This window comes from Pleurodeles waltl, chromosome 12 (assembly GCF_031143425.1).
Source record: "Pleurodeles waltl isolate 20211129_DDA chromosome 12, aPleWal1.hap1.20221129, whole genome shotgun sequence".
Lineage (NCBI taxonomy): Eukaryota > Metazoa > Chordata > Amphibia > Caudata > Salamandridae > Pleurodeles > Pleurodeles waltl.
In genome coordinates, this window is record NC_090451.1 from 505,554,910 (window position 1) to 505,567,023 (window position 12,114).

At 43.4% G+C, this 12,114-nt stretch overlaps 1 protein-coding gene across 1 annotated transcript in view; it reads right to left on the minus strand.

Annotated features, from left to right (window-relative positions):
- Positions 1 to 1,494: 1,494 nt before the first annotated feature.
- The window catches only part of LOC138267970 (cytochrome P450 2J2-like), a 257,476-nt gene continuing 246,856 nt past the window's right edge, over positions 1,495 to 12,114 (minus strand). Inside the window, exon 9 of the mRNA XM_069217265.1 lies at positions 1,495 to 7,567. Within this exon, the coding sequence (XP_069073366.1) occupies positions 7,380 to 7,567 (188 nt within the window). The 3' untranslated portion in view covers positions 1,495 to 7,379. The remainder of the gene's footprint in view (positions 7,568 to 12,114) is intronic.

The window sequence follows — 12,114 nt, forward strand, 5'->3', positions numbered from 1 at the left end:
TGCTGAGGGTGATAAAAGGTTTTGCACAGCCACTTATTTTAAGTGTAATCTTTGGACACTGTTTGGATGATCTGGGTCCTTTCTCATGTCAAGTCTCTGAATCTTCAGTGTTTAATGAGTGTATCCAGCCTCTCAGCAAATTCATCTACGTCTCCACCAACTCTTTGTCATTCTTGACTGAAAATGTACCTTTCATAATCTATATTCAGCACTGGTTTGAACTTGAGGTTCAAATCTTCTTTGAGTTGACAGTACGTAACTTCATCAGCTCATGGCATTTTCTTAATGACTTCTTTTACAACATCAAGATTATTGAGGTACTTGATAATCTTTTTGTTATCTGTTTCTTCCAGTGCATCAATTAAATCATCAAATGTCTCTGTCCAAGGTGTCTATCTATCACCAGTATTTTTCTTTTTTGGCAGTATCGAAAGGTGGTGGTGGGTTCAGGAAGGCGGTAGCATTGTGACTGTTCACAGGATTGGCTGACACTGTGACTGGAGCTCTCTCCAACTCCCCTTGCCAGAAATCAGGATCCGTCCCATTCATGCCCCCACCCTGGCCCTGCAATGTGCCAGCCTCTGCGTCATTTTTGATGGGCTCCTTTGGCAGAATAACTTTCTGCCGGACCTCTTGTCTCTGCAGGTATGGACCACTCTATAGGCACTACCCCAGGCACTTCTCAGCAGTGGTATGATGACTCTCTTTAGTCAGTTCAGGTAACCAGATTACCCTCCCATGTACTTAAGGCAGAGGTCTTCAAACTGGGGGGCGCCAAACTCTGGCCAAAAGAAATATTATACAGATAACATGCCTTTGTTTTAAGCAGGAGCATGTTATTGCAATTTTAAAAAGGTAACAGTACTTAACTGCAATGTTTAAATAGGTTTAGACATATTTAAACAGTGCCATCTTTCTAAAATAATTGTGAAAAATTCTAAGGGGTGGCCAATGATTTTTATTTTTCAACTGGGGGGGCGTGGCATTAAAAATTTTGAAGACCACTGACTTAAGGGGTTGTGGTTTCAGTGTTTTTACTCTTTTAATACCCGGTTGATCTCTGCCTTGCATCTCTTTTGATTTCATCATTATTACGTATTCTACAGTTGCTAAATGCTGCACTTTCAAAACCTGGTTGTGTCTGTCTTCATCAGTAGCACTCCGTATCCTCGATAGCTTTATAATACATAGTAGCAGAGTCCCTTCTTGTATGGCCTTGTTCGTAAGTTCATGACAAATGATGCATAGACTTTGCAGCAGTTTTCTTTATCATTAAATGCTCTACATTGGGTGGAATTAGTGCTTTGACTTCACATGCACCAACCGTCGGTTTGGCACTTTGAAGAATGCACATGTGGCATGCACAAGCAGTTTCCACGGCAAACTCTTCAGGGAGCACTGTTAATCTTTAGGTTACTCATCCCCTATCTTGTCGCCAGTTGTAGCATTCTCCCCAGCCTGGGTACCAGCCAATGAAAGTGCCACACACTGAGCTATGCATTACATGTCTTTATTCTTCACTGTGTAACCACAAACTCAACATTCTAAACTTGCATTTACTGTACCATGTTCTAACACTAATGTAATCATGCTACGGAGTCCTTCAGGATCCAGAAAGGTTCTATCATTCATACTCACAAGACACAGCATTTGCCTCTAAAGAGAAAGATGAAACCTGAAAGAAACAGGTCCCAATCATGAGAACACGAACAGTATAGAAGAATTCCTGTGGTAGGAAAGTATACAGTGAGACTTCTTAATCAGAAAGCTACAAAAGGGGTGAGGGTAATAGAACCTGATGAATATCAGCTTTGGTGATCAGGTGCATCCCTTTGGAAGCTGGCGATGTCAAGTAAAAAGCCACAACAGGGGGAGCAGAAGATTTTCCCATGGTATAGCAGACTGCTACTCAAAGTCTGGTCCTGTGGACATGTTGTCCACGGTTACATTTGTTTTGTTTCAGTGAAAGGAGTTGAGGGACTTAGTTTTTATGGTCCCCAAGTTCTTTATACCCTGCAGCAGAATATGGAGATGCAGATCAGGAAACAGGCTGACAACACCTGACCATTCAAACTCCTATTATTGAATGTTTGAGGTCTTAATTCCCCTAATAAAAGAGGCAGAGTATAGCGATACCTAAAACAGCAAGACCCAGGAATAATGGTTTTGCAAGATAGTCATTTATTTAGAGATGACTTGTTAGGAATAAAGCACAATCAGTACTACCAACAATGCTGGGCAGGGGTGAAAAACAAAATGGCTAGCTATACTGCTTACGTGCAATCTGGGGGCTATCTCTACTAGATTAATACGCAATCTGGGGAGGAGATACACATTGATGAATATGGATATTCGTGGTGAAGATTAAGGGGGTCATTATCACCCCGGCGGGTGGCGATAATGTGCGGTAGTACTGCCAACAGGCTGGCGGTACTTACCTCCACATTATGACGGGGGTGGACCTGCAACGGTAATACCGCTGATACTGCCAGGCTGCCACCAGCCTGCAGCCTGCCGGTCCTAGAGGCTGTAATCCGCCAGGGCAGCACTGCGATTACGAGTCCCCATCTGCCAGCCTGTCAATGGCAGTAAACACCATGGCCATGGCGGTATGGGAGACTCGGGGGCTCCTGCACAGCCCCATCGTGCATTCCACTGCCTGAATTATGGGCATTATGTGCTTTAATGTTGTGGTGACTTTTCCGCTGGGCCAGTGGGCGGAAACGCTGTTTCCATCTGCTGGCCCAGCGGAAATGTCATAATAGGGCACCAAACATACCTTCAGCAATGGCGGTATGTTGGCGCCCGCGTCTTCGGAGGCTTTTAAAAAGACCACTGAAGTAGTAATGAGGGCCTAAATTCATAAACACATATGCCCCTAACACACCGCGGGGACATTCTGACCAAAATTATTTAGGATTGTGTTGGTCAGCCGAGTGATTGATTCTCTATGGGGATATCAAACATAGCATAAGAACACAACCTAGACATATCTGCCCAAGCTTCACAACACACTAAGCAGGTGAGACACATGATCTCTGACTTGTGTCTGAGCAACTCAGCCCAGAGAACATATAGTAGATTACATTTTCATCTTAAGGAAACTCTTTTGCAGGTTACATAACATGCAAAAGGTTGGTAGAGGGACCATTTCTGATCGCTCACAAGTTGAACAGGAGTTGTGGGGGTGAGCCGTCAAGTGCTCAGGAAATTGATGATGACCACTAGAACTCATAGGGATGGAAGATTTCCTGAGGCTAAGCAACTTAGGGAACCAAAAACAGAATACAGAACAAAGAAAACATTGTCTCATAAATAACCCAAGGAGATATCCATGATTAGAGGCCAATTTCAAGTGCTGAGAATGACTGAAACAGAATATGGTCTCCTTCATCTAAAACAAGCTTTCTACAAAAAAGACAATAAAGCAGACAAACTTCTGGTATTACAACCTAGAGCACAAAGGGCTTCTGCACACATAGCAAAGATGAACTTACCTGAAGGTAATCAAGTGTAAGGTGAGAGAGGCACAACAGAGATCATTTTTTGTGTAAAAATATCTACACAGCTTAGGAGGTCATTTTTGCCATCACAGCAGCGGACTCAAACAAGACACCAGGCTCCAGGGAATCCCAGTGGTCTTAATAGGGAATAAATGCGCCTGTCCCTCAGCTTGCTGACAGATTCAACTCTTTCAACAAGTTTTCTGAATTCATCCCCACAATAAGTAAAGCTAACATCCTGCTTATTCCCAAACCTGGGAAGGAGCCAGAGGGGTGTCAATCTTAGTGAGCTATTGCACTCCTGAACACAAAACTAGGATATTACTAGAGTTCTTAATAATAGATCAGCTAACATTTTGCATTCATTGGTCGAGGCCGACCAGGTGGGCTCTGTTCTGGGTAGACAGGGCTTGTACAATATTCACAGGATGGCACATTTGATTGAGAAGACAATTCAGAACTGGATTCCAGCCATTCTTGTATTACTGGATGCTGATAATACATTTCATACAATAAGCTGGGATTACTTGGACGCAATCCACTGTAGGATAGGACTCGCAGGCAAAATGAAAAGATGAATCATGTCCAATTACCGTTATACAGTAGGCTGGTTCAGAGTAAATTGAATTATCATAGATAAGTCATGCCTACAGAATGGTGCAAGACAGGTTCTTTCTTGTCTATGTGCTCTGCCATTGAGACCCTAGCTTCTTAGATAAGTAGATAGGCTTTGGTAAAAAGAACATTCTGTGGCACAGAGCATAATATAAAATGATTTGCTCACGATGTTCTCCTTAGAATCACTGCGCAGACACTTACACTGTATTTACATTTTTAGGAAAGCCCCAAGCTCACTAGTGTGTGAAACACGTGTCAGTTGTCCTTTTTTGACAAGTAGCTCATGGATTCTATATGATAACTGGAATACAGTAATATGATTGCTACTGGAATAAAGAATTTATTTTTCACAGCAACTAAATCTTATCATCTCAGAAGAAAAATGGTTTGATGTGTTGAGGAACATGGAATGAAATTACTAAATATTGTTGAAATCTTGGTTCTAATTTCCAACCTCGAATATTGGGTACTACAGACCCTATATCATTATTCATAAAGCTGAAGATCTACTAAAAGCCAAAATTAGGCACAACTCTCTCCTCTATAAATGTTAAAAATAATATGCAATAATCAGTCTATCGATCAAGAGGGTATCTAGGCGCTTGAGGACCATGATGGTTTAGGTGATTTAGTTTAACAGCCAAGTCTTTGAGTGCTTTCTGGAATTCCGGTAGAGAAGTGGAGGTCCATAGCTGCAAAGGGAGGTCATTCCAGGATTTTGTAGGAAAAGTAGACGAACATTTGGCAGTTGGGAAGCAAGAAGTTGTTAGAAGTAAAGCAATGCTAATTAGCACACTGAAATTTTTTCATATTAAAAATAAAGCAAATGTATTTTGCCGAGTAGTCTAATTTATTACACTGAGAAAAACAGTGCAAAATCTTTTTTTTCTCTAGTCCTTCTTAAGAAAGCACAAAAAAATGGCAAAAAAATCCATATATTTAGTTTTTATCTACTGCAAAAATGTGTGATGTAACAAGATTAACGACTGGCCTCAAGTGTGTTGTAAAATATCATAAGCCATATGAAACAAAGTACAGAATGAAATCTTAAGATTATGACAGTAGAAGCAAGCATTGGTAAAGACAAAAGATCTGGCATTGGACGTCAGTGTATTGGCAATTCTTGTTTTGTTTTGTCATGTTTTTGCAAAACTGTATTGTTTGGAAAGCCGGCACTCATAAATCTAAATAAAAACATTGTCTAAAGGCACAAATTATGTTTTGGTCTTAGAAAGCACATACTGCCATAGTACTCAATGACACTGGAGGTAACTAATTTGTGTGTTGATGTTCTCCTTGTGTAAGGGCAGCAAGATATAGCTCACAGTGAAGTCAGGCAATGGCTGAAGTGGGTTGACACATAGCCTCTTGATGCATGCTGGAGTAGGTTGAAGAACATGTGAATGACAAAACCGCACACTAATAGACAAAGGGGGTCATTATGACCCCGGCGGACTGAGCTAATGTGGCGGTAGTACCACCAACAGGCTGGCAGTACTTACCGCCACATTATGACATTGGCAGAAGCCAACCCGCCAATGTACCACTCCGACCGCCATGGCAGAAGCAGCAGCTGGGCTGGAGGTGAGAATCTCCAGCCCGGCGGCTGCATTGGCACTATTATGTCCCTGCCTACCGCCATGGTTTTCGTGGTGTTCGTAACGCCACAAAAACCATGGTGGTAAGCCCTATCAGTGACAGGGAATTCCTTCCCTGTCACTGATAGGAGGCCCCTTCCCCTCCCCCAACACTCCCCAGACACTCCCCAAACCACCTACATCCACGCCACCCCCCCAAAAACACACATGTACGCAGACACACACTCATCCACACAAACATAAATGCATGCATTCATCCATTCATGCACACATCCACACACATCAAAACATACACGCAGACATGCATTCACATTTCCGTACATACATGCATTCACATTTCCATACATACACGCACTAACACACATTCATACATTCACGCAAACAACACTAAACACACACTCGCATTCACGCACACACTCACACCTACATGCAACCCCCCACACATGCACACAAACCCCCCACCCCCTCCCCTGTCGGAAACCCGACTTACCTGAATCCAGGGGGTCTTCCGGCATGGGATGGGACGGGGCTCTGCTACCGCCAGCAGTGCCTGCCAGCAGAACACTGCCAGGCCGTATTATTTGACATAATACGGCTGGCGGCGGTTTACTGGCGTGGTACGGCAGGTGGTAGCAGCACCACCTTACTGCCAACCGCCATTATGGCCACAGCCGGATTTCCGCCCTTCCTGTGGCGGACGTCCGGCTGTGGTCATAATATGGTGGACCTATGGTAGCCGCGGCGAAGGTCTTTTTGCGTCCGTCGCCGCCGCGGTAGCTGGTTTTTACCACCATTCTCTAAATGAGGGCCAAAGTCTAGCTGAAACCCCTATAGGTAACTATGAGAAAACAAAGGAACAAAAGAAGAAGGAAAGAGAGAAAGAGAGGAAGGAAGAGAGGAAGGAAAGAAAGAAAGAAAGAAAGAAAGAAAGAAAGAAAGAAAGAAAGAAAGAAAGAAAGAAAGAAAGAAAGAAAGAAAGAAAGAAAGAAAGAAAGAAAGAAAGAAAGAAAGAGTTGGGTGCAAAAATAGAGCACCCTCATGAGCTTAAATTCAGAGTTCTCGTGTGAGCTGCTGGCTTGGTGTTTAAAAGCAGCAGTCAGACAAAGCCCACTTCAAAAGGAATTAACAGCAGCATTGAAAGGAGACAGGATCTGATAAAGCTGGATGTGCCCTGTGCTCCTCTTGCTATCACACCAGGCTCTACACACTAAAGTAATAATAAAGAATAAAACAAAAACACTGGCACTGCAGGGAAATACCTTGAGTGTGGATGTGCTCCTTGTGAAAGGGCTAAACGAAGTTACGCAGAGTGAAGTAAGCCAGTGGCTTAAGTCGACTGATTCATTGTCCCATGCTGAATGCTGTAGTTGGTGGAAGCAAAATGTGAATGGCACAAGAACAGACAAATGGACAAAGATTAATGGCTGAAAGGTCCCTTATGTAGGTACATTATACACATACTTTGAGTAAAATCAAAATGTCCTGGTTAATACAAGACCTACAAATGCAACAAAATCACAAAATTCATGAAAATACCGTGAACATATTTTGAAAATTCCTTGAAATTATTCAGCATCAATCTTATACTTTGAATCAAGGTGGTTTCGAGGCTAGAGGGCCATCGTTGCTCTATGCATAGAGCTCCATTCCGTGGATCACTTTAATTTTGCAGGCGGCACTTCAACCTCATTTTGAAGGGAGTTGGGCTTTGTGTTATTCCAAAAATGCTGGTAAGATCCGGACCTGACGCGTCATCGGGCCAACTAACATGAAAGCGCTTCAGCATTGCTGTGAAGAAGAGAAACAGCTCCATGCGGGCGAGGTTCTCTCCCAGGCACATCCTTGGACCTTGAAAGAAGAGAAGAATAAAACTTTCGGATGTATTTATGAGCCTGTTAAATACCCCAAAAATCAGAGCTAGAGGGAGGTAGAAGTGGAAAGGGAATGGCAGAAGGAAGAAGAGAAAGAGAGAACAACAAGAGAAAGGAAGGGTCTGAGTGAGAGATCTCAGAGCAAAGAGACTGGAGGGGTTCAGCAGAGGGCAGGAATTAAGGGAAAGAGGAGCGGGAAGCAGAATAGAAGCGAGAGAGGAAACGAGAAAGATGGCATCTTATGACACAATCAAGGTCTGAAGTCGCAGGGTGCTCCCTTTCATCCATACCACAAAACATGCCAGCTGATTTACTGTGATGTCTTTTTCAGTTCAAAGATTGTGATGTCAATTCCGGGTAGTAATGATCATGGAAATAACAAGGGCCGAACAGGCCTTTTATTCCACTGGGCATTTCGCTGGCGGGCTGGAGCCCATGGAGGCCATTTTAGAAAGGGCAGGGCCCTCCTGGTGCCCCTGGCACTTTACCCAGGGGGGCTTCAGGAGAGAGAGTGGAGTTATAGAGAAAGCGATCAGAGAGGGAGGTGAGAGGAGATAAATAAAGAGAGATTATTGATGGCTGAATGGATGGATGGCAAGAGATTGTTCATGAAAGGAAGGGGGCGGGGCTGGTTTGAGCATTTTTTGCCAGGGCTGCTTCTGGTTCCCCAATCCAGCCCTGCCAAAAACTGTGTTTTAGCGTTTGAAAATCGTACGAACATTGGCAAGTATGTAGCACCTCTCATGCATACTGTTAGCAAGGCACATTGTGGCCATGCAGCCAGTAATCGTGTTGGTTCCCAAAAGCACAACTCCATACAATCCCACCAACAAGCAGACACAAAACAACATTTAAAAACCACCCCATGCAGCACAGTATTGCAAAACAGCCACAATACTACTACTGTAATCATTCCTCTAAGTGGGCAGGTACTCTCCGGTACTGAGTACCTGCACTTCTTCAATTTGAAAAGGAGAGTACCTGCACTTTTCAGCTCTGCTGAAATACATTAAATGGGAGAGTACCGACACTTCTAATGAACAAACGGGTACTCTAAAGAGTGATTACCTGGACTTCAGTATTTCCACCTAAAGCATTGAAGTCTGTAATGCGATATTCGCAATGGAATGTACAAAGATTGACAACAACGGGGGCGCGCGCACAAAGCTGTACACACAACAGGTCCAAAGTCACCTACTGGGTACAACCGATGCATTTATTGTGCTTTGGCTCCCTCTGATGTCAAAGCAGTGAAAATGCAGCGTTCTATTTGAAAAGCAATTCTGCAATACTTGGCACGTCGCAGAACATTCTGCTTTCTTATTTGGCATGCCAAGTTATCATGCATTTCACACTATATAATCCTTTCAAATACTGCACAGATGCAAGGCTCAGGTAAAAGGGTTAGAAAAACGAAAAGAAACAATAGACACTACCCATAACCACATGAGCTTTAGGATCAAACGTAGGAGGTCCACAGGGTGGTCTAAGATAGATAGATGACAAAACCCATAGCCAAACCCCTCACCACTAACAGCAAGAATCAGGAATGAAATTCAGATAGCAATCAGGGATTCTTTAAAGACGGAATTACCTGTTTTGCTTGTCAATTTCTTGCTTTGTCTCTTGAAAGAGCCCCAAAATAGGGTGCAGCTAAAGAGGGAGGGGGGAGGAGGTTCATGAGGGGTAGTGCAAGAAATTGCGTTATTAGAGGGGTGGAAGTCCCACTCCAATAATAAACACAATCCTTGATAGGGTGAACTACAAAAAGTCACTAAATAAACCTATGCTTTACTCTGGTAGTTTGGCACAAAATCAGTGAGACTTGCCTTAAAGGAAATGTGTAAAATATTTATGCAGCACTAAAATTGTAATCAAGTGAAAACACAACATAAAAAAAAAAACAAAGCTCATTAAATCAAACAGAGCACTTTAAATATTTAAAATGACGGCAAAACAATATGCAGGTTGGACATTATGGATGGACGCTAGTGTAGCGTGATGAGCTATTCATCACTGAATGGTGCAAGGAGAAGGTCTTGTTGGAGCTTCACATTAGCAGTCATCAAGGACTGTAGAATCTCGGCATGAAGAGGTCAATTACTTTTCATGAGGAGCCCATATCTTTGTATCTTGACCTATTCTTCCAGAGGAGTTCACTCAATGGCCAGACAAGGGTCCAGGGCCTGGGAAGCACTTTGTGGGGATCAAGACTCACTCCAGCAGAGGCCAGCAGCAGGGCTCAGGCAGGTCCAGGCTGGTCTAGTTGGGCAGTTGCAGGGAGGTCTCTGGAAGCCTTTTGTACTGCTGTAGCTCAAACAGAATGCCAGCCAACTGACACTTGGGTGCACTTCTATGAAGCCTTGGTTCAAGGAAAGCAGGTCTAATCCTCCCTCTTGAGAGAGCAGGGCTGTCCTTCTTCTAAATCTTCCACAGCTTCAGGAAAGTGCCACTGAGAGGTTGTGAATGCGCCACATTTATCTCTGGTGCCAGTTTTTGTTGGGGAAATTCCCTGACCTATTCCCAAAACTGGTTCTGGTCCTAGCTCCAAACTGTTTACTTTGACAAAGGCAATGACTGCCCTGGTTTCAGGTTCCTTTTTGGGTGCTGCAGGTAGGGCTCCTTGAAGTGAAATCAGGGCAGGGTTCTGCTCCTTGCCAGTGATCCTGTGAGGAAGACCCACTCTCCTCACACCTAGGCCTTCTTTGTTCCCCTATCTGGAAGCAATACACAACCCACAACAGCTGAGTCATTCACAGTCATGTGACGCTGGACACTGTTAGAAAGGAACAGTTCATTTAGGCAGCAAAATGCCAATTTTCTAAAAGTAGCATTTTCACAATCATAGCTTAAAATCTGACTTTACCATAAAAGAGGATTTTAAATTCCAATTCACTTGGGTAGAAAGAGCATTACTCTATCTAGTCCCAAACTGAAGTTAGCACTTACTAAAGGTAAAATGCTAAACCAGTGTTAGACTGTGGGAGATGTATCCTTACCACAGTGCAAAGAACTACAGTAGTTTTTCACTGTTAGGACATCTAAAACTTAAGTACACATATCTTAATTTCTATCTACCTTGCACCCTGTCCTATGTGTTTTTAGGACCTACCTTAGGGGTGACTTATAAGTATTGAAAAGGAAGGTTTAGGGGTGGCAAAATGTTTATTGTGCCAGGTTGAAATGGCAGTTTAAAAATGCACACACAGAATGCAGGTGCAGGCCTGCATGCATGTTTTACAGTCCCATTTGCTAGGGACTATATATGTGAAGAAGATGCACTAATCAGGTATATGCCAATTTTACCATGCTTTAGGGACACAGTATAAAGACTTTACCCCTGGTTAGCAAGGAAAAAAGTGAAGAGAGTCCTCATGCCACCAAAAACAGGTGCGGTACCGGAAGCCAAAACCCTGGGTGTGGTTCATTAAAAAGGGCCAGGCCCAACAGGTGGAATCATGAGGAACAGAGCAAATGACAGACAGTCTATGCTTTATTTTTGAGAAACTCCATCCTCCAAGAAATTAGCAAGAAGGAACATTGTAGTAGTAAGACTGTTCTGCTTTACATAATTGGTTATAAACATACTGCATTTTAAGACGGGTGAGGGTGACAAACAATGCTTTAAGAGGAGTCAAATGGTGAAGCGTGTCTAAAGGGTCTTCCGCCTAAGAAGAGTAACTAAGAATCACTTAATGGAGGTGTGACACCTGTAACTAAGGGCATGACCATATAAATATGGCCTAAAATATTGGCGTCTTTCTCCTCCTGGTCCGTTCCCTGGCCCTCTGTCTTCTTCTGATCCTATTCCTCCTCCTAGTCCATCTGCTCCTTTTGATTCGCAGCCTCCTGGTCTCATCCTACCTCCTGGTCTTTCTGTTTTTCCTCATGATCATCTTCCTCCTGGACAATCTCCTCCTGCTAGTCTTCTCCTCCTCTTCTTATTCTTGTTCATTCTCCTCTTAGAATTCCTCCTGGTCCTTCTCATTCTTCTTGTCCTTATCTAGGCCCTGGTCTTGTTCCTCCTAGTTCTGATCCTCATCCTTCTGGTTGTGGTTCCTCTTGCTTTGGCCATACCCTTCTGCCTGTTGCTCCCATGCCTGGTCTAGGTTTTCATCCTCATCCTCCTGGTTTGTACTTTGGTCCTCCTGATACTTCTAGTACTCATACTGGTCCTTCTTCTTCTGGCCCTATTCCTCAGACACCGTGACCACCACTTTCTGGTTCTAAACTAGTCATCGTGGTCCTGGCCCTTATGATTCAGTTGGACCTCCTGGTCCTAATCCTTGAGGGTCTGGTCTTCTTGATTCCTAAACCTCTAGGGCATGAGTCCCAAAGGTACGTTATACTTTTGAGAAAGTTTGAGAAAGTTTACATTTTGCAGTAAATGTACTACTTTCGTTATTCACAAATTCCAAGTGTAAACTTGCTACAAATGTGTAATTTACATGTCTCCACCCCGGGTTAAAGCAATTGGCCTACTCTTGTGTGGGTGGGTGACATCCTTTCTGTAAGTCCATCCCT